We start from the raw sequence: 25260 nt of genomic DNA on the forward strand, positions 1-25260 counted from the left end.
TCCTTCACAAAGACAAATCTGCCTGATTCCAGCACCCCCAGGCTTACAGTAGTTTCAGCGCTACAAATTACAGTAGAGTTAAGGGATTAAACATGTGCTGAGCAAGTGTTCAGATTCACGGTCACATACTGAAACCCATCAGCGCAACTGAACTCGGCTTCTACACCATGAAATTGCCTGTCTTTTCCTTTGAATTTCATCAAAGCCTCGTTCTCTGAAGATTTTTCCCCTCTCCTTTGTACTCAAGACATTTTTCTCCTTTCCTTTTTTCTCGGTTGGTGACTGTTGTTCAGACATTTTGGAAGGTACGAAACACACTGTCTGACGAACCTTCTTTAGGCTGTTTGTGTGTTAATGCTGTACATGTTGGATTAATGACTGTATGACACTGAAACTCACTCACTGCAGTAATGTTTTTGAAAATGTGGCATGCCAGATTGGTATGGGAATTAGAGGATTATGGACATGACATAGCACCTGTTATATGCTAGCATAGTCCAGTCATAGCTATTCACTTCAATCTTCTAAGTTAGCATGGTTATGACTAACCATGTAATACCATTAATATGGCATAACATCATAGCTTTCTTTTTTGTTTATTTTGTCTTCAGAAATGTTAATCAAACACACTGCTTAAAGTGCGGAAAAGTTGTTGAATTCTGGCCCAAGTTATGAACACTTGATTGCTCTGTGTGTCAGTCTAATAGCATGGAGTATTTTGTTTGCATGCTTAGTAACACACACACTACACACACCACTCTCCTTGGCAGAGGAGATTCGCTCCCTTTAAGACTAGCCACACAGCGCTGATGCATTATTCATGAATTGACAACTAATTTTCCCAGACCTGCATTAGAATTCTAGAACGCATGTCTGGGGTTGATGTTCTGATTACCATCATAATGATACTTTATGTATCTGTTTTTTCTTTTCCCCAGCGTCATTATCCAGTCTGAAAACTGAGCTGCAGCGAGTGAAAGCCGAGAAAGAACAGGTACATGAACTGTAGGGGGACTGCATGAGTCACGCCTCTGAATGTGAAGTCAGATTGTCTTGAGTGGCTACCTTCAATAATGTAATCCCAGCTAAGGCCTAAACCACTGGCTTGTTAGATTAGTAGTTGCCGTTTGAAATGTATGGAACAATATGTACAAATGTAGGTGTGAATGATTTATTTACCATTACCAATGTGTTATGTGAAAGCCGTTGTAAATTAATGAGGTTATCAGTTTTCACCAACCATTGTTCCGGAGACCTACAGGGGGTGCAGGCTTTTGCTCAAGCCTCGCACGTACATACCTGAATTAACCAAGGTCTTGATGTTTAGTTGATTACTTGAATTGGGTGTTTGAGTACTGAGCTGGAACAAAGGCCTGTGCACCGAACTCTCTACCAGAACCAGGGTTGGAGACCATTGGCTTAACCTAATTGTTTTGCTCTGCATCGTAGTCTGTCTAGCCTAGCTGACGCACAGATCACGTGAAACAGCGAGAGGAGCTGTGTCCCACTGGTCTGGACAGGAGGCTGTTATAATTCCATATTCCGCTCTTATCAAGAGCTGACACATTGATAGTTTTTTCCCCCCATGGGGGATTAAGACCTCTCGTTTGGATTTGAAAATCAAACAGTTGTAATGGAAGGAGGTGACACTCCGTGTGTGGGTGTTTGAGTGAGAAAGACACAGAGAACCTACCAGTAAGGCACAGCCCCCTTCATTATCAACACATCGTCCCAACAACATCAAACAGCCTCCCCAGACTGTGAAATAATGACTTTGAGTTTGGTAGTAGACTGTTTGTGCCAGTAGTTGATAACAACTGTGATGTGCTCATTTCCCAGCTGGAGAGCAGCCTGGCAGAAAAGAGGAAGACATTAGCGAGTGTCCAGGGTCTGAAGAGCAGTCTGGAGGAGCAGCTCAGAGAGCTCACCACAACCAAGGTCAGAGGTCATTCACTGCTCAGACATACCAGACAGCCTGTATCACAGGAGGTTGGTGGCATTTTAATTGGGGAGGACGGGCTTGTGGTAATGGCTGGCGCGGAATAGGTGGAATGGTGTCAAATACACAAACACGTTTCCGTGTGTTTGATGCCATTCCATTGGCTCTGTTCCAGCAATTATGAGTCATCCTCCCCACAGCAGACTCCACTGGCCTGTATGTTAAAACTGGCCACTGCTGCTGTTCCTTTCTCAACTATCTGTGATGAGTCTCAGCATCGAGTGGTAGTGATACTCAGTGTGCTGTGTATGTGTGTGTGGTGACAGACGGCCCTGGAGGCTCAGGCGTTGGATGAGAAGGACAAAGCCCTACGGTTGCAGACGGAGCTGGATGTTAGTGAGCAGGTGCAGAGGGACTTTGTCAAGCTCTCCCAGACACTCCAGGTATGGACAGTACTGCTGCTGGGTTACCATGGTCACTAGGCTCTCTGAGATCACAAACAGTGGTTACTCTTCAGTTGGTGGTGTTTAACATTCATAGATATATTCCGGTCAATAGGGCAGAAAATGCGCCTCCAAAATATGTGTCCTAGGTTATGTACGACCGTGCCGCTTTGTCTATTGGTAGGCAATGCATGCCTTCCCCTAAAATTGGAGGAACACTTACTTGCTTGTAAAATGCATAATAGTATTCAATCAACATTTGTGATGTAGATCTTAGCCATACCTTTCTCTTTGACAAATGGATCTGTACCTTGTCTGACACACAGAATGAATTCACTCTATTTCTATTTCTATAGTCTGACCTTACACTTGATAGGTGGGTCCGCATGATAGTGGTGTTACTATGGCAACATGACTCCAACTCTTATAGTACACCTATTACCATGGCAACCATGAAGACACCTTGGTTGTCGAAACGTTGGATATTACATTTTTGCATCTGAGCTCCTAGAGTTTGCGGCTCTCCTTTTATTTTCAACCATATACAGCACCTCATCAGTGCTCATTACACTATTTTACTTATTTTACTGTATCTCTGATGTGCGTCATCTACATGGCTGTATGTGTATATCTAGATCTAGTAAATTCAATATAAATAATTCACTCTTCCCCCTCAGGTCCAGTTGGAGCAGATCAGACAGGCTGACTCTTTAGACCGTATCCGAGCCATCCTCAATGACACCAACTTGACTGACATCAGCCAGCTCCCAGAGACATGATACCCTTGGCTGAAACTCCATTCTCCCTCCTGCCCCTCATTTCCCTCTATCTCACTGGCCTAATGACATTCTCCCACCTTTCCAGGCCACTCCCCCACTTCTACCACCCAATGGAAGGATTCTGGAGGGATAAGAGGGGTGTGGGTGTTTTTAAATGAAGTCTAAATCCAAGATGGAGGACAAAAATCTAGGATTTGAAGCACACAAGGCAGGAGTGAAGGTGAACACTACTACTAAGAGGTTGTAAATAACTTAATGACTGTTTCCTGCAGTGGCAATTCTTGTCTTTCCTGTGGTTCTACTGTAGACATTGGACTGGCCATATTAGCCCAACCAAAGGAGGAGTTTGTAGTCTTCTAAGGCACTTTCATCTCCAACTTCTCTTTCAGGTAAAGGGAACAAATGGATCCATACAATTTCTGCAAGTGGTTAATAAAATGTTCTCGCTCCCACTTAGTTTCTTCATCTTGCCCCCTTATGTTTACTGTTAATCTCCTTTTCTCGCTCCATGCAAGGGTTTTTCTGTATTTTTACTATTTTTCTACACTGTAGAATAATAGTGAAGACCTCAATTTTCCAATTGACTGACCTTCATGTCTTAAAGTAATGATGGACTGTCTTTTCTTATTTGAGCTGTTCTTGCCATAGGGCTATCTTGTGTATACCACCCCTACCTTGTCACAACACAACTGATTGGCTCAAACACATTAAGGAAAGAATGAAATTCCACAAATTAACTTTTAACAAGGGAAAGGGGGATACCTAGTCAGTTGTACAACTGAAGGCACACCTGTTAATTGAAAGGCATTCCAGGTGACTATCTCAATGAAATGGATAATCCATAGAACTAACTAATTGACTAATTCTTCTTAAGGGTGGATTTTTCATGGTCTGGGATCACCGTTGACAATATTCCTTTGATTACATTTTCAGTGTGTCATGCCTGAATGTTAATGGTAACTCATTGATGAAAAGTTTCTCTGGTTTTTATCCCTCTTTTGCTGAGAAAATGCACTCTTGTCTCTACCTTTTCTATGTATTTCATATTTCACTCAGTTTTGTTTGTCTGCACCACAAATACTCTTTTGAAATGAAGGGGCTTTGACCAGGATATGTCATTTGAAAAGTCTGTCCACATTGAACACTACCTGATTCATCAACACTGTCCCTAGTGTCATGGAGTTTCTGGCACAACTTCTTGAGCACATTCTGAAGTTGCTTAAAGGCCCAGTGCTCTCAAATGTGATTTCTACCCTGTTTTTATGTCATATTGTACAACAGCTGATGAAACTAACACTGTTAAAAGTGTTATTTCCTGATAGTTGCTGGTTGAAAATACAATCTACACAGGACCTTCTAATCAGCAGGTTTGCATGGGCGGGGGTTTTGGCTTTCTGTAGTGACATCAGCATGTGTTAAATTGGTAAATAGACCAATAAGAAAGAGTTGCAAACCTCTGTCAATTACAGCTGGTATTCAGTTTTCCACTGCCAGACAGTCCTAACAAAATTCTTGCTTGAGTGTTTTTCCTAAAAAGTAATTTTTACCAATTTTAATGGAAATCTATTATAGTAAGGTACCTTATTGTTACCCAGAAATGATTTGATATTAATATAAAAATGGTTAATTTGAGCCTTTTTAAGTCTAGGTGTCATGTCTCATTGGAAATGATGAATAGTGTGAAATCTGACTCATGGTCAGGTTTTACTAGGTTTCCATGGAACTGGTTGACTACTCTTCCTGTTAAATTAGATCCGGTCATATTTTTCTGTGTTGGTTTCATGTCCCTTTTTCTTGGACAGAACTGTCAAATCATCCTGACAGATAATCACTGAACCCTAAGTGGGCACTAGGAGATGGAATTATTGAATCAGAATGAATATGGTTTTGGCTATGATCATTACTAATAGCAAGAGCTGTACAAAAGAGGTCTCTAGCATCAGAAAAGTTCACCAATATAACGCACATTTTCGATCTGGTTTGTCACTCAAGCAATCCCATCAGGCAGTTCACATGAAAGAGAATGGTTGGCTTTGGGGAGAAACTTTCCACATTAGAATTATCTACTTAATACAGACTTTTAGAAACACGTAATGCACCGTGAAGTATTTGCATTTTAATTTCTCTAAAGGAATGAACCTCTAGGCAAGGATTTTAAATGGTGATAGTGATGGACTTAACAGTTTGTGGATTTAATTGTGTGTGGTGGGTAAAATGCGTTTTCATTCATTGGCTGAGGTGACCGCGGTGCTTACAGCACTTAGGGTTGCTCTATGGAAAATGTTTAGACATGACCGCATGATTTATTGCTTTAAACTGTTGTAAAACAATCATCCTTATAGGAAAATGTTTCCTTAACACTGAACATAATACGACAATGTGATTTTTAAGGATTCATTGAATCTTTGACTTGCATGTACTACATCTGTATCAATTGGATACATCTGTAAATGTCTTGAGTTTATCAGAATCTTGCTATGTTTTGAGAGGGTATGAGTAAGGAAGCCAGATGAACTTGCGCTGAAAGAAATGAATGTTTATGGCTTGTAAAATGATTGATTCTGTGTAATATTGTGAATTCCCTTCAGACCTGGGTTCAAATACATGTGTATATTTTAAGTATCAAAGCTCTATCATTATAGTGATAATCACGAGTCACTACGACATGTTCACAGTAACCCATTCATTTCGAAGGAGTTGAATATCTGTCTATTTCAAATTGAATTCGTAACAGTCAGCATTAACAAGGCTTTTTGGTTCTATCATTTCTATAGGATAACTTGTCTACCCTTCCCTTGAATAGTACTGCTGTGTGTAATTGTCTTAAGGTCCTCAAACAACCCCTTTATTTGGGCTTTGCATAAACACATTTCTTGCGTTCCTACAGTTACTGAAATTCCAATGAAAAATGACAGTGGCTTTCATTTAAGACGTTTTAATTTAGGATTTCACTGTGGCGTAATGTTTCCTGCAGAACAGTCATTCTGATAATGGTGGGAGGAATCTTTGCAAAAAAGTTATTTTTGCATGCTTTGACTTCTGCTAGGGCCTCTTGCAAATGTATATACAGTACTGTGTACATTTCTGTATATATCTAATAAACCAAATTGTACTTTATGGAATGTGTGACTGTACCTCAAACACAATGGACCATTGGAGGGCAATCCTGTAAAAGGCTCTTAGTAGAACCCATAAAAAAACACTGGACAGCACAGCACAGTTCCAGGTACTTAGTGACTAAAATGCGAAATGCATCTTGTTCAGAAAGCTCTTCCAACCGAGGATTGAAGATGTTTGCTATGGAAAACTATTACTTGCAATAAATGAATTTACATTTTTATAAACATTTCCCAACTTTTATTGCCCAGGTACCTGACAGTCAAGATTTAATTTAGTTATTTCTCAGATGGGATTAAATATTTTCAGCATGCTTTCTGGTTTTTGTTTAAGTCGACACCGAAGCACTTTTTCCAACCTGAAAATTAAAAAAACAGCCCCAATGACTAATTTCCCTGATTTTGGCAATGAAGCCATTTACCTACTTCCCCAGTCTGAACAGGAACAGCTGGCATGCTAACCTCCTGTCGATGTCATTGCGCTAACGTTAATTAGCATTGGCTCGTGAAACTACCTCAAACTTTCTTCATACTGGACGCAGAGACAATGGTATCCACGATGGTATTGTTGCAAAAAATACCCCAAAATATTTAAATATTTTAATTGTGTAGCCCCAGTTTTAAAAGATCATGAGTAGAGTTTTCTACAGTTGATATAAACTCAATGCATCAAAGAATGTGTGGAGATTAAAAACTGCTGTCACACTTGAACCATGAGACCAACTCCCATCCAAGGTGACAGCCCTGTAAATCACAGACGGGAGCAAGTCATGCAATATGAGAAACTGAGGTAAGTGCCTATTGGTGAAGCTGAAGAAAAGATCTCTACCCAGACCAGTATGTGGGGCTAACTGTTCATGCGGAGTTAAAATAAACACATTTGAAAAATAGGTAGTACTGTACATGCATTACTTTTATTTTCCAGATACCATTAATGTATATTTGTCTGTATAAAACATTATGAAGACTCATGTATACAACATTTTCCCATTTCAATGACTGGTTCCAAAAATCTAACATGGCTGACGATGCCTTATGAGTCAATGAGTTGACATGTCATGAGACAGACTATTTTATCAAGCGTTGACTAAGTATTCACAATAGCGCTTCATTATTATTTTGGTTGTTTGGAAAGCAGTGGGATAGCTGTATATGAAGGATGGCTCCTTTTAACGGTCTCATAAACTGAAATGGTTCTTGATGTCCTTGATCTGTTTCATAATTTCTCCTATGTGCTCTCCCCTGGAAGAGAGAGGGAAACCACACTGCTAGATCATATTAAACAAGACTGAGGACCAACATTAAACAGTAGGGACAACGTAAAAAATCTGGGACCATCTCCAAACAAAACGGGTCAATGGGTATCATACAGCCAGCAGGCTGGCATAACACCCAGGGAAGAGCTGCTCATACTCACTGTTCTTTTATAACCTCCTGGACACACTTCCTCTGGTGCGCGTTGAGGGCGACAGTAGCCCTGGCTGGAGACACCCCTTTGTCAATCTGTTTCTTCTGGTACTTGTAATAAATACCATTTAAAATAACACAAGCATATTGCTATTACATTGTTATAACTAACTTCTTTCTAAGCAGGGTTTCTCACACACCCAGAGACAGATGGCTGACACAGAACATTCCTAAACACTGATAAGAAAAGGGTGCAGACACACACACATACTCAAGGACGGAGGGCTGACTACGCACACACAAAATCTCCTGCTTAGCTGAACATTTGATAACAAAGAACTTTTGCTATAAGACTCAGAAGGATGACGCCCAGCTCATCAGGACCAATCTGAGAAGACAACAACCTGTCCAGAACCAACCAAAAAACCAGAACTTCCAGACTCAACCTACTTTCTGTGTTGTATAAAATGTCTATGCATTCTGTTATCTGGGCTTTTTCTGGAGGTTCTCTATGAGCCGAAGGAACGAGACCGTATACGCTTGTACCAGATATCTTTACTCATAATTAAACTGTCGCTTGTCATACAATTTATCACCTTGTCTGAATCGATCCTTGACCGGCTCGCCCTTCTCCATATCCAATTATCAACATACTCCATCATATTTACCTGGGAGAAGATAAGACACTGGCCCAGTTATTACTATGAACCAGTACGAGGTTCCATGAGGATGACGGCGACCCCAAGAGGGCAGCTCACCTGTTTGATGCCGTTGCCCAGGTGACGCAGCTGGTCGTTGATAGTCTGGAGCTCTTTCTTCATGTCTTTCTCACTGTCAGACAGAACAGGCAGCTGACTGTGCAGACTGCCCAGAACCTGCTTCACCCTAGAATAGTTGATGTAATAGAAGCTCTGAAGCAGATAGCTTTTTTGAGAGAGAGTTAATCAGTTCTTATGTTGATTGAGTGTCTGACTGTTTTGAAGACTTTAAAAACAAAATGTTTAAACAAATGTAGACTTCTGAAACAAGCCATGAAGATTAGATTTGAAAGAGGAGCGTAGAGTGACGGGTGTAGCTAGCTACCTGTTCATGGTGGCCTCCTGGCGATACTTGACATCCTCGTACTTATCAGCCAGACGCTCTGCAGACTCTCGCAGGCTTTTCCTATTGATAGAAAAATAAATACAAGATGACGAATAGCTCCAAAGTATATGAAATGCATGGTAAAGCTCATGAAGCCTCAGTACTTCCATCACTGTAATTCAAAGAGTTCTTTTTGGCCTCTAATTGCATTATCAACCCCAGACTGCCAGTCAAACCAAATCAGTCACATCACATTCAATTACATATGAATGTGACCTCATTGAATAATCATATTATATGTACACTGGGAGCAAACAGGATAATAAATACACATGAGCACATTTCTACCACTGCTGATAACTGATGCACTGTAAGACGCATTGTCTGAAGCCTTTCCCACATCTGCAGCTACCGCTACCTATTCTTCATGCAATACATGTCCCTGTCTTTCACTTTACCTCATTCTGTAAATAGAAAAGGCATAGCATAAGTGAAATGCATTACTATTACAATGTTTTATTATTATTTTAAGTGCTTTCATTGTTATAGCACAATTCTGAGTTGCTGTAAGCCTTGGGAGTGCATAGCTATGGGCATCAAGCACTAAGTTTATTGGGAAACTCTATTTACCTTTCCTCTCTGCACAGGGCCAGGTCCTCAAGCTGTTTGTTATTCTGTCCTGTCAGCAGTTTCACCCTGAATAACAAAAACCAATCAACAACATGCTTCCTGACATGGCTGTGTCCGATTACCCATACTTGAGTTCTAAATAGTATGCTTTTTGGGTATGCCTGAAATGTTTTATAGTATGTGAAATTTTGAACGTTTTGTATGCTTTAAATGTCAGGATGTCATACTCAGCATACTTTTCATCAAGTAGAATTCGCTGAACACATTGAGGAAGAGAATAGTCTTTTCACATTCACGTGTGTTTGATACAGCTGATAATTAGAATAGGGGAAGCGCTCTACAAAAATGTACGATAGGCGGGGAACAAACACGATTGAGATTTAGATGACGCCTTCTCAGTATGGATGAGTAGTATGTTGATATGTGTTGCTTACTGCATACGTTTTTACACAAAGTACGTTATAAATAGTATGTAATAATATTAGTACACAGTATTGAGTTTTTGTAAAAAGTAAGCAAGAAAGATTTTGTACACGGCCTGTGTGTGAGTGAGTGTATGTATCAGAACTACAACTACAAGTGATCATGTGTGTTGTTGATTAAATATGTGTGTATTTATCTGTTAATGAGTGACATTTACCTTCTATGCATCTCCTCGCGGGCCTTATCCTGTTTGAGGATGTACTCCTCTCTGAACACCTGGGTGGCTCTGCTCAGCAGCTGGAGACACTCTGGAGGAGGGGGCGATGTGCCCTAAAAGCACAGGACAACACGACTGAGTCCACACAATAAACCAAGCATAATAGTGGTCTTTTTGTTTATAGCGGAAGCTGGGCATTCGGTAAAATTTGATTTAACCGTTATAAGGCAGTTCATTGAGAATAAATTGTCTTTCCAAAAACAGCCACAAGGGAGGATACTACATGTCAAAATGTCTCAGCATGATGCCAAAGCAGGGTTGCTATGGAGTCAAAATAAGCATCTGTACAAATCCAAGATCATCATACAGGGGTGTTTTCAATGTACTGTGGTGAGTGTGTTACCTCAGCATGAGAGGATTGGTGGAGCTTCGGGCCAGGATGTTTCGAATGTGCTGCTCAAAGTAGTCGTTGTGCAATCCATGCAGAGGAGAGCTAGCTGAGCCTACCCCTGGGTAGGAACACAGCAGGGGAGGAGAGGGAGGCCGGATGGAACTGCTAGGACACACATAGACATGCACCATCAGCCTGTGACACATCCTATCTATATATTTTTTTTATGTTTTTGACTGATAATGCTCCCTATATAGGGTTCCACATTTTGGGGAATATTCAGAGGTGGAAACTTTTTGTGGGAATTAACGGGAATATATGCAAATTAATATTAATACCATTTAAACATAGATGTTTTTTGCATTGGATATATTTACCATATCATATGGACAGAAACCAACCTTTTACCTTATCATAAGTAGACATAATTTCAAATTATTAAATCCTTCCAATAGAAAAACAGAAGAAGATTTAGTTATGAATTGAACTTTAATTAAATGAGTTGACTCTTCACATGGGATGATTTCATTGAACAAAAGGGAATATTGAATAATCCATCGCATCTCCCAAAAACATTTTTAACATACATCTGTAAAATTATAGTCTAGAAACAAAAGCTTTGGTTATCTTCCTCTCAGGCTTCAATGTCTTCTCCCTGGACATCCTCAATGTCCACCTCTTGAACATCAGACTCTGAGGCCTCATCTTCACTGTCACTTTCCAACCCTGTTGTGTATAGATAAATAGTTAAGTAGTTAGATTAAACAACTCTTTTGTAAGATAAATGTTTTTAAATGAAACATGTATGGAAACAGGTGAATTAACACTCCTCAGTTAGCAGGCTCAAGCAAGCTAAAACCACACGGTAGCAAAAACTAACTAGCAGAAATTGTTGAGTAGAAATGATTTAAACACACTTTGCTGTAGGTTACTATTCACTAGTTAATAAAAAAAACGTATGTCATATAAAATATACTCACCCCACCCAGTATTGTAATCAAAACTTCCCAGAAAGCATGTAATCCTTGGTTCAGACAGTGTAGTAGTGTGGGCTCAATAGCATCTCATTAGTGTGCAAGATCTTGAGAATCAGCTGTACATGTGATGGAAGAGTGCACTGCACATGTGATGGAAGAATGCACTGTACATGCAGAGGGTTGCAATTCCATTGAATTGGGGATAGTTTAACCAAAATATGCCACAAGACCTAGAATTGCCTTATGTGTATCCCACAAAAAAAGGTTAACTGTTATAAGCTAACTTTTTTGATGGATTTAAGCAAAAATTCCAGGCTTAACTTCCCATGGAAAACTTCCAGAATTTTGCGGAAAGTTCCCGACCCTTTGCAACCCTACCCCTATATAATGAAATAAAAAAGAATAGGCCATTATCATTCCAGAATTGACTATCAAAAATGTAATTGACCAAAACACCATACTGAACCGTACAGGAGAGTCAGCAGTAGACACTCGTAGGTGCTGGTAATGCAGATCATGGTGGCACCCAAAGACAGGTCAGACACAATTCAGAAGCCCAGTACTGGAGCTGACAAACTGTGGCCAAAGAGTGAGAGAGAGATGTTTTTTACATTTTATTTTTAAATACACGAGCAAACAACATTTACTGCCACGTTGACAATCTATGACAACAGTCCCAAGTTGGTACTTATGACTAAGGGGTGCCAAGCAGAATCTCAATCTATTCAATGACGTCATATTAATATCTGGTGCCTTGATAGTTGTAGTGCTACCTGCTACTAAGAGGCCTGGTACAGAGGATGTGCTCTACGATGCAGCGGTGTTCAGCAGCCAGCTCCTGAAGACTATCCTTGTCCTCCTCATCTGTGGAGAGAGCATTATGGCACATCAGGCAAATTAATGCACTAACATGCACTAACCACCTCCGATTTATGTGGTAAACAACGCAATTGAATTGACACCCCATCTGGACATGAAGGCCTCACTTGACTGGAGGAACTTGTGCAGTTTGTTGAACCAAGTGAGGCCTACATTGTGCACTCCTGCCTCATGCGTGCAGTGGTATCTGTGCTGGCACAGTGGGTCTGCAATAGGGCATGAAGCAAGTTTCAATGAAACATAAAGAATACCACAGAAGAAAAAAAATCACATTCAAAGTACATTTGACAAACATGATGATGGGGTGTGGACTTTGAGACATCGGGACCTGGTGAGAAGCATCAATGGATCCCATTTTAGCATTCAACTATATCAACCAATCAGCATGACTCACTCACCTCTGTGCAGTCTGATTGGGCAGGTGAAGTCAGACTCCACAGGAGGCTCCTCCTCCCCAGCGGCCAGTTTGAGGGTGAGCTCCAGCTCCACACACTCAAACACATAGAGAGAGGGCACCACCTCCGAGCCCCGCATCCACCTCTCCACTGCCTGTCAATCACACACAGAGAAGAAAATTCCTCCATGGACATAGCGTGAGGTGAAATGTTCAGAATTTTACAGATATATGTAACGAATAGAGCCAACACGATTCCCTGTTCTACTGGATAGACAATCATCTGTTTATCACAGAACATTTCTATCTAAATATTCTGTAACGTTGCAGTCTAGTACAGTACTTACTCCTGTTTCCTCCACTGCTTCCAGCACCACGCAGTGATACAGTGTGCCCGTTTCTGTGGCGATGACCAGGATGTTGGGCACGCAGGACAGACAGAGCACGGCACAGGCGTCGTAACCATAGTTATCCTCTGCCGCGGGGTACATGGGTAAGGGCCCACTGGGCTTACTGAGGCTACCCGAACTGAAAGACAGAAAAATAGGGTCTAGGAATGAGATTCAAATGAGATTCCTATTATGGATGATATTTATTACATTTTCCTCAAACAGTAGCATAATATACTGAACAAAAATATAAACGCAACATATAAAATCTCCCATCCGCACAAAAGGCGTATTTCTCTCAAATGTGCACAAATTTGTTTACATCCCTGTTAATGAGCATTTCTCCTTTATAATCGCTCCACCTGACAGGTGTGGCATATCAAGAAACTGATTAAACAGCATGATCATTACACAGTTGCACCTTGTGCTGGGGACAATAAAAAGCCACTAAAATGTGCAGTTTTGTCACAACACAATGCCACAGCTGTCTCAAGTTGAGGGAGTGTGCAATTGGCATGCTCACTGCAGGAATGTCCACCAGAGCTGTTGCCAGATAATTTAATGTGAATTTCTCTATCATAAGCCGCCTCCAGCTTCGTTTTAGAGAATTTAGCAGTACGTCCAAACGGCCTCACAACCGCAGACCACGTGTAACCACGCCAGCCCAGGACCTCCACATCCGGCTTCTTCACCTGCCGGATCGTCTGGGAACAGCTGATGAAACTGAGGAGTATTTATGTCTGTAATAAAGCTCTTTTGTGAGGAAAAACTAATTCTGATTGGCTGAGCCTGGCTCCCAAGTGGGTGGGCCTATGCCCTCCCAGGCCCAACCATGGCTGCGCCCCTGCCCAGTCATGTTGAAATCCATAGAATAGGGCCTAATTCATTTATTTAAATTGAATGATTTCCATATATGAACTGTAATTCAGTAAAATCGTTGAAATTGTTGCATGTTGAGTTTATATTTTTGTTCAGTATATATTTATAAGGTCGACATAATAAGCCCCACCGTGTTTTATTCATTGGAATTCAATCAGACCAAGCCAGAGAACACAACTAACTGGAAGCCGACTCTGGCTTTCCCAGCCTCATACAAATCTTGGTCAACCGAGTCATCTGTTCTTTCAACCAATTGATTGTTCGAAATTTTTAAACGTGCATATCTCCATACATACAGTGCATTCGGAAAGTATTCAGACCCCTTGACTTTTTCCACATTTTGTTACTTTACAGCCTTACTCTAAAACCGATTAAACATGATACATTTTTATCAATTTATACCCAATAACGACAAAGTGAAAACAGGTTTAGAAATTTTTGCAAACGTATATATATATATATAAAAAACTGAAATAGCTTATTTACATAAGCATTCAGACCCTTTGCTATGAGACTCGAAATTGAGCTCAGGTGCATCCTGTTTCTATTGATCATCCTTGATGTTTCTACAACTTGATTGGAGTCCACCTGTGGTCAATTCAATTGAATGGACATGATTTGGCATGTCCAGGCACACACCTGTCTAAATAAGGTCCCACAGAACAAAAACCAAGCCATAATGTCAAAGGAATTGTCCGTAGAGCTCCAAGACAGGATTGTGTTGAGGCACAGATCTGGGGAAGGGTACCAAAAAATGTCCGCATCATTGAAGGTCCCCAAGAACACAGCCTCCATCATTTTTAAATGGAAGAAGTTTGGAACCACCAAGACTCTTCCTAGAGCTTGGGGGAAAAAGGGCCTTGGGGGGAGCAGGGCTTAGGTCAGGGAGGTGACCAAGAACACAATGGTCACTGACAGAGCTCCAGAGTTCCTCTGTGGAGATGGGAGAACCATCCAGAAGGACAACCTTCTCTGTAGCACTCCACCAATTAGGCCTTTATGGTAGAGTGACCAGACGGAAGCCACTCCCCAGTAAAAGGCACATGACAGCCCGCTTGGAGTTTGCCAAAAGGCACCTAAAGGACTCTAAGACCATGATAACAAGACTCTCTGGTCTGATGAAACCAAGATTGAACTCTTTGGCCTGAATGCCAAGCGTCACATCTGGAGGAAACCTGGCACCATCCCTACAGTGAAGCACTGTGGTGGCAGCATCATGCTGTGGGGATGTTTTTCCAAACGGCAGGGACTGGGAGACTAGTCAGGATTGAAGAAAAGAACGGTGCAAAGTACAGAGAGATCCTTGATGAAAACCTGCTCCAGAGTGCTCAGGACCTCAGACTGAGGTGAACGTTCACCTTCCAACAGGACAACAACCCTAAGCACACAGCCAAGACAAAGCAGTAGTGACTTCGGGACAAGTCTCTGAATGTCCTTGAGTGGCCCAGCCAGAGCCTGGTCTTGAACCCTATCGAAGACCTGCAAATAGATGTGCAGCAACGCTCCCCATCCAACCTGACAGAGCTTGAGAGGATCTGCAGAGAAGAATGGGAGAAACTCCCCAAATATAGGTGTTCCACGCTTGTAGCGTGATACCCAAGACTCGAGACTGTAATCACTGCCAAAGGGGCTTCAACAAAGTACTGAGTAAAAGGTCTGAATACTTATGTAAATGTGATAGTTTATTTTATAAAAATGTCACAAAATTCTTAACCAGTTTTTGCTTTGCATTGTGCAGATTGATGAGGGTAAAAAAGTAAATAATAATAATTGTATCCATTTTAGAATAAGGCTTTAACGTAACAAAATGTGGAAATAGTCAAGGGATCTGAGTACTTTCCGAATGCACTGTATGTGTTTTAATAAAATCAACTATATGCACTGAGATCGTTTGATGCTTTAAGAGCACTGTTTCATTAAATAATTAAGAGACAATAACTCAAGATGGAGCCAAAGATCAAGACAACCAGAAGGAAAAAAAACCTGTTCCCGACTCCCCTCCTCCCGCTGCTACTGGCCTCGCAGATTCTGTCATTATGCTCCTGAAGTTGCCGGTAATAGGCTACAAAGGGGGTCAGAAACTTTTTTCATGTGGAGGGCCAATTTACAATTCATCTTACCATTTCTACCGAATGTCTTCGTATCTCAAAATCAATGTCATGTGGTTAATATAAATTATATCTAAATGATACAAATCTAAAAGTTTTAAATTAATCTAATGCAGGAGCGCCTGCCTCTGCCAAATGGACACATTGTCCATACACCGTTGCTGCTTTTTGACTGTAAAGCCAGTTTAACACTAGTGTACACACCCTTATGTTAAATTTGAGAATGTGTTTCCATAGCTAGGGCTAAAAGTGAGAACTTGTGAAGAGCAGAATCAACAACCTCTGTGTAATCAAAACGGATGGTCTGTGAGAAGGTGTTAAAATTCACAGTTAGCCATTGTTATGTAAACAGTGGATAAAAAGTACCAGTGGCCTTTCTTTGGCCCCAAGTGAGAGCAGGTCCGTCGAAGCCATGGCCCAGTGAGACACGGGTACCGACAGACCCATGTAGATGGAAACCGAAAAGTCTGAGCCTTTAGGGTAAAACACTGGGGTAAATCCTGTATGGAAATGCACGACGTGAGCTATTGGCAGGAAAATAACTTATCACAAAATGCAGAATAGGGCTAACTTCCATTGCTAACCAGGTAAAAATAGTCTACATAAAGCCAACAAACAAAAACATTGCAGGTAGAAAATGTCCTGATAAAAAATAAATATCCTATAAAACACATTGTCTATGCATGGCAGTTTGTTCATGTTCTTTCAATCACATTCTTCTCTCTACTTCGCCTGTCTGCAACTACTGTATATCAACTATATCCAGCCTGAAGCTTGTGCTAGCAAACTTGCAACATTGTCTCAACTATTCTGGTCTCGCAGAGTTTCCCAGCTCAGGACAGACACACCTGTATGTGCGCACAGTATAAGAATAAATCAGGTATTTTATGACGTTTGCACTGGATCAGAGCATGACATTTTTCTGTTTCACACCGAGGCTAGGTGGTTATCGAAAGGGAGAGAGCTGGAAAGATTTTTCAAATACACAAAAAGTCATTCTCAATGGATGTAAAAACAGACTTTGTTTACATGCCGTTAGAGGTGAAGAAAACATTTATTTGAGAAGCTCCACAGCTCATTAGTGGTGGTGAGATAAGACAATCAGATATATTATCAGCCATCCCCAAATGTGCACATTTATACATTTGCGCACAGGCCAGTTAGCCTAGACCTACTTCTATACGTAATCACCAGTAGTCCATTTTCATTAATCCCCAGAATTTATCATCTACAATGTTTGTTTGGATTCTGTTAATGCATTCAATATATTATTAATGTAGTCGTTTAATGTTCTCATTGTCGGAGTGGAAACATTTGCAGATCTCATAACCTATGCTACACTTGCGAGAAACAAGTTTTGGTTTATTTCATTCCATTTACGGGTTTTATCAATTTATTCATTGTCTTTTGTTTGAAGCGCTCCTGTCAATGTTGAGTAAGGACGTGTTTATCCTTAGTAAGGATGTGCTTTACCCTTACTCAACACTGACAGGATCGTGCCAAACAAAATAACGAATAAATTGACAAAACTCGTGAACGGAATTAAATAAACCAAAACTTGTTTCTCACAAGTGTAGCATAGGTTGTGCACTCTGCAAATGTGAGAACAGTAAACGACTGTAATAATAACATATTGAATGCATTAACAAAATCCAAACAAACACTGTAGATTAGAAATTATGGGGATTAAAGGAAAATGTACTAATGGTGATATATGTAATGGGGAATTGCTAGACTAACAATCAAAGGTCAAACAATTCACACAATGAAGTTATGAAACACTGAATGCGCACGAATTGGCGGGAGAAAGCTCATTCTGGAAAGAGGCTTGGCAGCCTTCAAGTTCGGAACTCAGGTAATTGTGCATCAAGACACTGCCTCTAAACCCCTTACCTGTGTGCGAGGCTAGTGTAGCTGAGATAGGTCTCTCCATTCTCATAGAGTATGTAGAGAGGGTACACCAGCACACCCTCCTTAGACCGCTGGCCTGTGAGCTGTCGAGGGGTACGTGCCACTGGTCCAAAGTAGAACGCAACAGCAATCTCCCCCAGAGAGGCTGCATAGGAGCGCCTGAGAAAGAGAATTGAGCGACAGATCTCATTAGTAAGCCAGATAGCAGGGTGTAGGTCAATTATATTTTGATTTGGTCAATTCAGAGGATGAAATAACTCACCCTCGAGTGTGTACACTGCTGTCCTCCTCTGATTGTGACACTGATAGCGCTCTAGCTGGAGTCTGAGGCTCTTTCAACCCATAGAACCTATACACACCAATACAATGTCAATGCAGTGCAGTTGTACGGCCAATACAGTGTAAAACTACTAATAGCCACATAAATCACTCGTAGGAGCTGGTGGTGCAGATCACAGTGGGGCACAATAGCTAACAAACCCATTGATTGATGAGACAAAAATATATTAGTGCTTTATAAACGGCGTTGTGCATGTTCACCTGATGGTGTTGTCAGAGGTCAGCAGCACTAGGTGGGGCTCCTCCGTCTCACTGGGGAACCAGGCAGCCTGCCGCAGGGTCACTGAGGCTGAACTAGTAAAGAATCGCTCAGCTACAGGAATAGTCCTGGTAGAGGGTAAACCACGTTTCACTGAGCAGAGAATCCTTTATTAATCTACCCCATGGAATAGAGTCAACACAGGATTTAGAGTGGTGTAAGAATGTTATTTGATATGAACCAAAATATGGGATTTTCTTTGAACTCAAGACAATAAGTGTGGAATGGGGATACTTCCTTACAGTAGGCTATATGGGCCACTTAGTTGCAGCCCATGACACGATTCTGTTCTAGTTTATTTTTCTCTATGATACAGGTGCTTCCTAACTGTTCAAGTAGGGACCCTGCAGAGTGTTCTTCAGATCCCTAAAGGGTCCAAGATATATATAAAAAAAAATGCTTTGTTGGAAATCTGAGTCAAGATAGTTATTTATGATAGAAATGGGAATTGGGATAACGTTTCATACTCACTTGCGGTTAACTTCGCTCCGTCCTCCTTCAAACTCAGACCTCTTGCCCCACCGCTGTGGTAATTCTAGAACGGTTGCACCCCGTTGTCCAATGAGTGCGACATGGCACTGTGTTGGGCTCAGCAACACCTGGCATACTTCGGACCGTGGTGGTTTGATGCACAACAGAGTCTGAGAAAAAAAAATATAAAAAAAATACACTGACTACAAAACATGACAGACTGACCAGGTGAAAGCTATGATCCCTTATTGATGTCACCTGTTAAATCCACTTCAAATCAGTGTAGATGAAGGAGAGGGGACAGGTTAAACATAGGTTTTTAAAGTCTTGAGACATGGATTGTGTATGTGTGCCATTCAGAGTGTGAATGGGCAAGACAAAATATTTAAGTGCCTTTGAACAAGGTATGGTAGTAGGTGCCAGGCGCACCAGTTTGAGTGTGTCAAGAACTGCAACACTGCTGGGTTTTTCCTGCTCAACAGTTTATCAAGAATGGTCCACCACCCAAAGGACATCCAGCCAACTTCACAACTGTGGGAAGCACTGGAGTCAACATGGGCCAGCATCTCTGAGGAAAGCTTTCGACACCTTGTAGAGTCCATGCCCCGACGAATTGAAGCTGTTCTGAGGGCAAAAAGGGGTGCAATTCAATATTGGGAAGGTGTTCCTAATGTTTTGTACACTCAGTGTAGATGCTAACATTGATTAGAAGTTGATTAAGTCAGTGGCCTTGTCCAGAAACAATCCTTAGTAGAGGTCGACCGATTATGATTTTTCAACGGCGATACCGATTATTGGAGGACCAAAAAAGACGATACCGAATAATCGGACGATTTTACATTTTTATTTGTAATAATGACAATTACAACAATACTGAATGAACACTTATTTTAACTTAATATAATACATCAATAAAATCAATTTAGCCTCAAATAATACCGAAACATGTTCAATTTGGTTTAAATAATGCAAAAACAAAGTGTTGGAGAGAAAGTAAAAGTGCAATATGTGCAATGTACGAAAGCTAACGTTTAAGTTCCTTGCTCAGAACATGAGAACATACAGTGGGGCAAAAAAGTATTTAGTCAGCCACCAATTGTGCAAGTTCTCCCACTTAAAAAGATGAGAGAGGCCTGTAATTGTCATCATAGGTACACTTCAACTATGACAGACAAAATGAGAAAAAAAAATCCTGAAAATCACATTGTAGGATTTTTAATTAATTAATTAGCAAATTATGGTGGAAAATAAGTATTTGGTCACCTACAAACAGGGTAGCCTAGTGGTTAGAGCGTTGGACTAGTAACCGAAAGGTTGCAAGTTCAAATCCCCGAGCTGACAAGGTACAAATCTGTCGTTCTGCCCCTGAACAGGCAGTTAACCCACTGTTTCTAGGCCGTCATTGAAAATAAGAATTTGTTCTTAACTGACTTGCCTAGTTAAATAAAGGTAAAATAAATAAATAAAAAACAAACAAGCAAGATTTCTGGCTCACACAGACCTGTAACTTCTTCTTTAAGAGGCTCCTCTGTCCTCCACTTGTTACCTGTATTAATGTTTGAACTTGTTTGAACTTGTTATCAGTATAAAAGACACCCGTCCACAACCTCAAACAGTCACACTCCAAGCTCCACTATGGCCAAGACCAAAGAGCTGTTAAAGGACACCAGAAACAAAATTGTAGACCTACACAAGGCTGGGAAGACTGAATCTGCAATAGGTAAGCAGCTTGGTTTGAAGAAATCAACTGTGGGAGCAATTATTAGGAAATGGAAGACATATAAGACCACTGATAATCTTTGGTCACCTATTGAATTCCCCTGAGCTGACAAGGTAAAAATCTGTCGTTCTGCCATTAAGCGAGGCAGTTAACCCACCGTTCCTAGGCCGTCATTGAAAATAAGAATGTGTTCTTAACTGACTTGCCTAGTTAAATAAAGATTAAATAAAGGTGTAAAAAAAATTTAAAAAATACTTGAAATCGGCCCTAATGAATCGGCCATTTCGATTAATCGGTCGACCTCTAATCCCTAGCCCCTTAGAGATTTGAGAAGATTTCATTAGGTTTAGGCAATATAATAGCTCCACCTTGGCCGAGCTAGGTGGAATATTTGCCATATTGCCTACACCTATCCAATCCTCTCAGATCTCCACAAGTGCTAAGGTGTAGTATATAGAGGTAATGTGTTGTTTCTGGACAAGGCTCGAACCAGTATCTGGGCAGAGGAGGAGATGATAAATATGTCTCCTCTCTAGCCCAGTTAGCTACCATTCATTTACCCATTAGACAGCTCTGCAAGTGTTATGTCAAAATACTGTATGTTCATTAATCCCCAAATATGGAGTTTACTGCTGTCACACCCGGTATGTACTTCCAAAAAAGGTACACCTTTATTTTATAAGAGCAACCGAAAAAATGAATCATTCATTACTGTCGCACACAGGTCAGCTGATCCAGCAAAGGTTGCAGTATCCTGAAAGCTTATTATTATTTCTTTATTTAACTAGGCAAATCAGTTAAGAACAAATTCTTAATTACAATGACAGTTAACCAGGGAACAGTGGGTTGAACTGCCTTGTTCAGGGGCAGAACGACCTTGTGAGCTCGGGGATTCGATCCAGCAACCTTTCGGTTACTGGCCCAACACTCTAACCGCTAGGCTACCTGCCGCCCCATTTTATCACCTACAACAGTGTATGAATGTCATATCAACCTGTTGTTTCATATGCGCTACACGGAATGCAATAATATTTAAATTAAGTACACAATATAGGGTATGTTTTTAGTGATCTTCCCGAAGAGGTGGACTTACATTATACAGATACAGTTTTATTTAGACCTTTTTTGGAAGTTCACACCGGGCGTGATGGCAGTAAATGACGATAGTTGCTAAATCTTGGCCTCCACTCCAAAAAATATTATTCAGGGTAAACTTAAACGACTAAAACCAGATAGAAAAAAATTTATTTAGAAAATATAATGGAGCTATACATTTTTTAAAATAAGATCATCTTTGAGAACTAACAACCACCAGAATGAAAACTACAGTCCAAAAATGTCTAGGCATGGGGACCCCATTGATTTTGCTATGTTTGAGTCACTCAGATAGCATAAGAACATGCATAAGCCATGGCAAAATGTGTAGAATTGCAGGAAAATAGCTTTAAAGTCACTGTCCAATGTTCCAGATTCCTATGAAATATGACCTATAATTACTTATGAAAGTTTCCCAACCAATTTTTTTTATTAAGTATGTTAAAACTTCTCTGATCTACGGATCCCGGATACGGGTTTGAATTCGACAACATACGGTGATCGCCACAAATAGTCATATTAAACATTCCTGAAAATACAAGTGTCTCACATGCTTCAAAAGCCTAGAATCTTGCTAATCCAACTGCGTTGTCAGATTTAAAAAAGGATTTACTGCGAAAGAATACGATGCGATTATCTGAGCACAGAGCCCCATACCAAACTACTTTTTCAACCAGTACAGGCGTAACAAAATCACAGATAGCAGTGAAATAAATCGTTTACCTTTGAATATCTTGCTCTGTTTGCAATCCCAAGGCTCATTGTTACACAATGAATGGTCTTTTGTTTGGTTAAATCCATTTTTATAGCCTAACACGAAACATTTTGTGAACGCTTATCTCGTTGAATTTCATGTCATTCAATTTTCGACTAAACATTCGATGGAAATACACAGACTAAACCTGACTTTATCCAGTCACGTTTGGTTTCCTTGCAACACGTTTGGTTTCCTTGTAACACAACCAAATTTGATGGGTCATTTCGCGGGACGTATTGACCCGAAAAAAACGATTGGAAGACAACAAGTAACGACCTCATTGTGCACCAATTATATGACTGCTGTTTCGTTGATTTACTGTATTTTAACCCAATGACCACCGATCGTCTTGAAATCTAGCTGGGTAGATAGCCAATGAGCAGAGGTAAACGGCAATATCTAATGTTTGTGTTTTGGAAGACCAACCCATGTAGTACACTCCGGCGTAAAGATCGTCATTCGCCATTGAAGTTCCATACTGGAAGTAGCCAAACTTGATCGTGAAAGTGAAACATATGCTTTTGGAAGACGACTCAGTTAGTGACCATGACTCAAATGGAAGCATATTTTTTGAACGGAGAGGACATTGTTTTGGACTGGTAAGTTCTTCTCATGCTAATGCCGTTGTTTGAAATTAATAATATAAAATATTATTTCTGATTGTTTTTACATTTTATTTGCAATATATAAAAATGTAATGAAATGTGTAAAGTACACATTGGCTATACTTCCTCCAGCGGCATGCTTCCTCAGTCTACATATTATGGATTAGAGGGAGCATGGTCGAGATGCGTGTGTCTGCCGCCAACGTGTCCATCCCCCTCTGAAGCTGGTTCATCCAGCTGGACCCCTGCTGTCTCTGGCTCCACACCTCCCAGGCCATCTAGAGGTAAACTGTTCATATTTACTCTTGAGGGCTATATAAATTGATTTGATAGAGGACGGAGGGTCTTCCAAATATCGAAGGGGGGGGGGGGGGGGGGGGGGGGTGTTAGAATACCATTTTGGTATTTTGTATATAGTTATTTGTTTCAAAATGTATACCTTCACCAATTTGGCCACTTGGGTACATTTGGACTACTTGTGTGGGACACCTGGGTGACTTCATGATAAATGTCATGTAGCACACTCATTTTGGAAGTTATCATTCTGAAACTTTGCACAAGTACTGTTGCCTTATGTTTTTCACTGAAATTGTCCCCATATTCATATCTAAATGTTTGTTTTATCTTGTTCATTTTAAAGATGATGATACAACAATTAAAAAGAAAAAACGTATGATTTTTTCATTGTATTATCTAAACCAAATCTATTGTGTTATATTCTCCTACATTCAATTCACATTTACACAAACTTCAGAGTGTTTTCTTTCAAATGGTACCAAGAATATGCATATCCTTGCTTCTGGGCCTGAGCTACAGGCAGTTACATTTTGGTATGTCTTCAGGTGGAAATTGAAAGGGGGGGGGTAGATCTAAAAGGTTAACGTCTTTAAAGGTTGGTTGTTAATCTAGCTAGCTACTTTCTGACAAGTTTTTTTTAAACGAATTATATTAGATAGAATAGTCTCTGCAGTGTAATTACAGTCAGTTGCCACTCCCATTAATTCCTGGCACAATATGCAATCACTTTCACGTTGGCCTTGCCTGAACCCAATGTTTCCTAGAATTTTTTTCCAGCAGCGCTGGCTAAATTAGCAGAATGCGTTTAGAATTGCAATTCTACATATTTTGTCATGGAGATTAGATTTTCTTTTTTTTAAGTAACTGTCCAGTGAAAATCTAACTTTTGAAAGTTCATATTCTGTTAACTCCTACCCAAATAATGTTGTTGACTCGTCCTGTATTCGTATTTGTGGCCAAAGCATAAATAGGGAAAAACGACTTAAACTCCACCTCAAACTATAAAATGCTTGCCATTTATTCATAGAGTATGATGCCTTACTCCTGATGAGGATGAGCTAGCCAATCAGCGGTCTAAAAGAGGATGAACTGGCTAATCAGTGGTCTACTCATATTCATATTTTTTCAGCCACACCGTTCGGTTGTTGGGGTACGCCCACTTCATTCCAACACAGAAAGCTGCTTTAACTAGTCATTTAACGTTACTCACCTGGTATTTCACACTCAAAGCTGTCCTCTGAATTGAGCTCCCTCAGGTTTGTCGTGTAAAAAACACTGTCTGCGTCATCCCACAAGAATATGTCACCATTGAGACAAAATGTAAGACTTTTTGCAGTTCTTCTGAAATTCGCTTTGGGTTCCAAATCGAGTTCCTCTCGTAATTTATAAAAAATATCATGACTTGGTAGCTCGCTTCGCCATCGCTCTCCAGCAAACGCCGCCATTTTTCCTGTCTGAAAATTACGATTTTAGAATCCTGCCAATGAAAACGAGCTTCAGGATTCATTCAACTCAATAATCCAATCAGATCCAAAGGCAAGCTGAATATGTAAAAAAAGGGTATTTGAGTTTTTAACAACCACTGACATTGAAACGAAAGTTACCTCAAGAGTTGATACATAGTAACAGCATAGTTGCTACAAAATGATGCTATGTAACAACATTTTGGGGTATTTAGGAAATACAGGACTTCAGTAGGCAATAGTAAAATACTGCCAAACAAAATTGTGGTAGAGGTTTATTACTGTTTAT

General features: G+C 40.4%; 1 protein-coding gene and 1 pseudogene across 1 annotated transcript in view; one reads left to right on the plus strand and one right to left on the minus strand.

The window, feature by feature from the left end:
- LOC129868390 (rab GTPase-binding effector protein 1-like) overlaps positions 1-8276 on the plus strand; it is a 27390-nt gene extending 19114 nt beyond the window's left edge. Inside the window, exons 16-19 of the mRNA XM_055942331.1 lie at positions 939-994; positions 1840-1938; positions 2266-2382; positions 3060-8276. Of these exons, the coding sequence (XP_055798306.1) occupies positions 939-994; positions 1840-1938; positions 2266-2382; positions 3060-3161 (374 nt within the window). The 3' untranslated portion in view covers positions 3162-8276. The remainder of the gene's footprint in view (positions 1-938; positions 995-1839; positions 1939-2265; positions 2383-3059) is intronic.
- On the minus strand, positions 7173-25204 carry LOC129868393 (nucleoporin 88-like; annotated as a pseudogene).
- Positions 25205-25260: the final 56 nt, after the last annotated feature.

This window comes from Salvelinus fontinalis, chromosome 13 (genome assembly GCF_029448725.1).
Source record: "Salvelinus fontinalis isolate EN_2023a chromosome 13, ASM2944872v1, whole genome shotgun sequence".
In the NCBI taxonomy this organism is placed as follows: Eukaryota; Metazoa; Chordata; class Actinopteri; order Salmoniformes; family Salmonidae; genus Salvelinus; species Salvelinus fontinalis.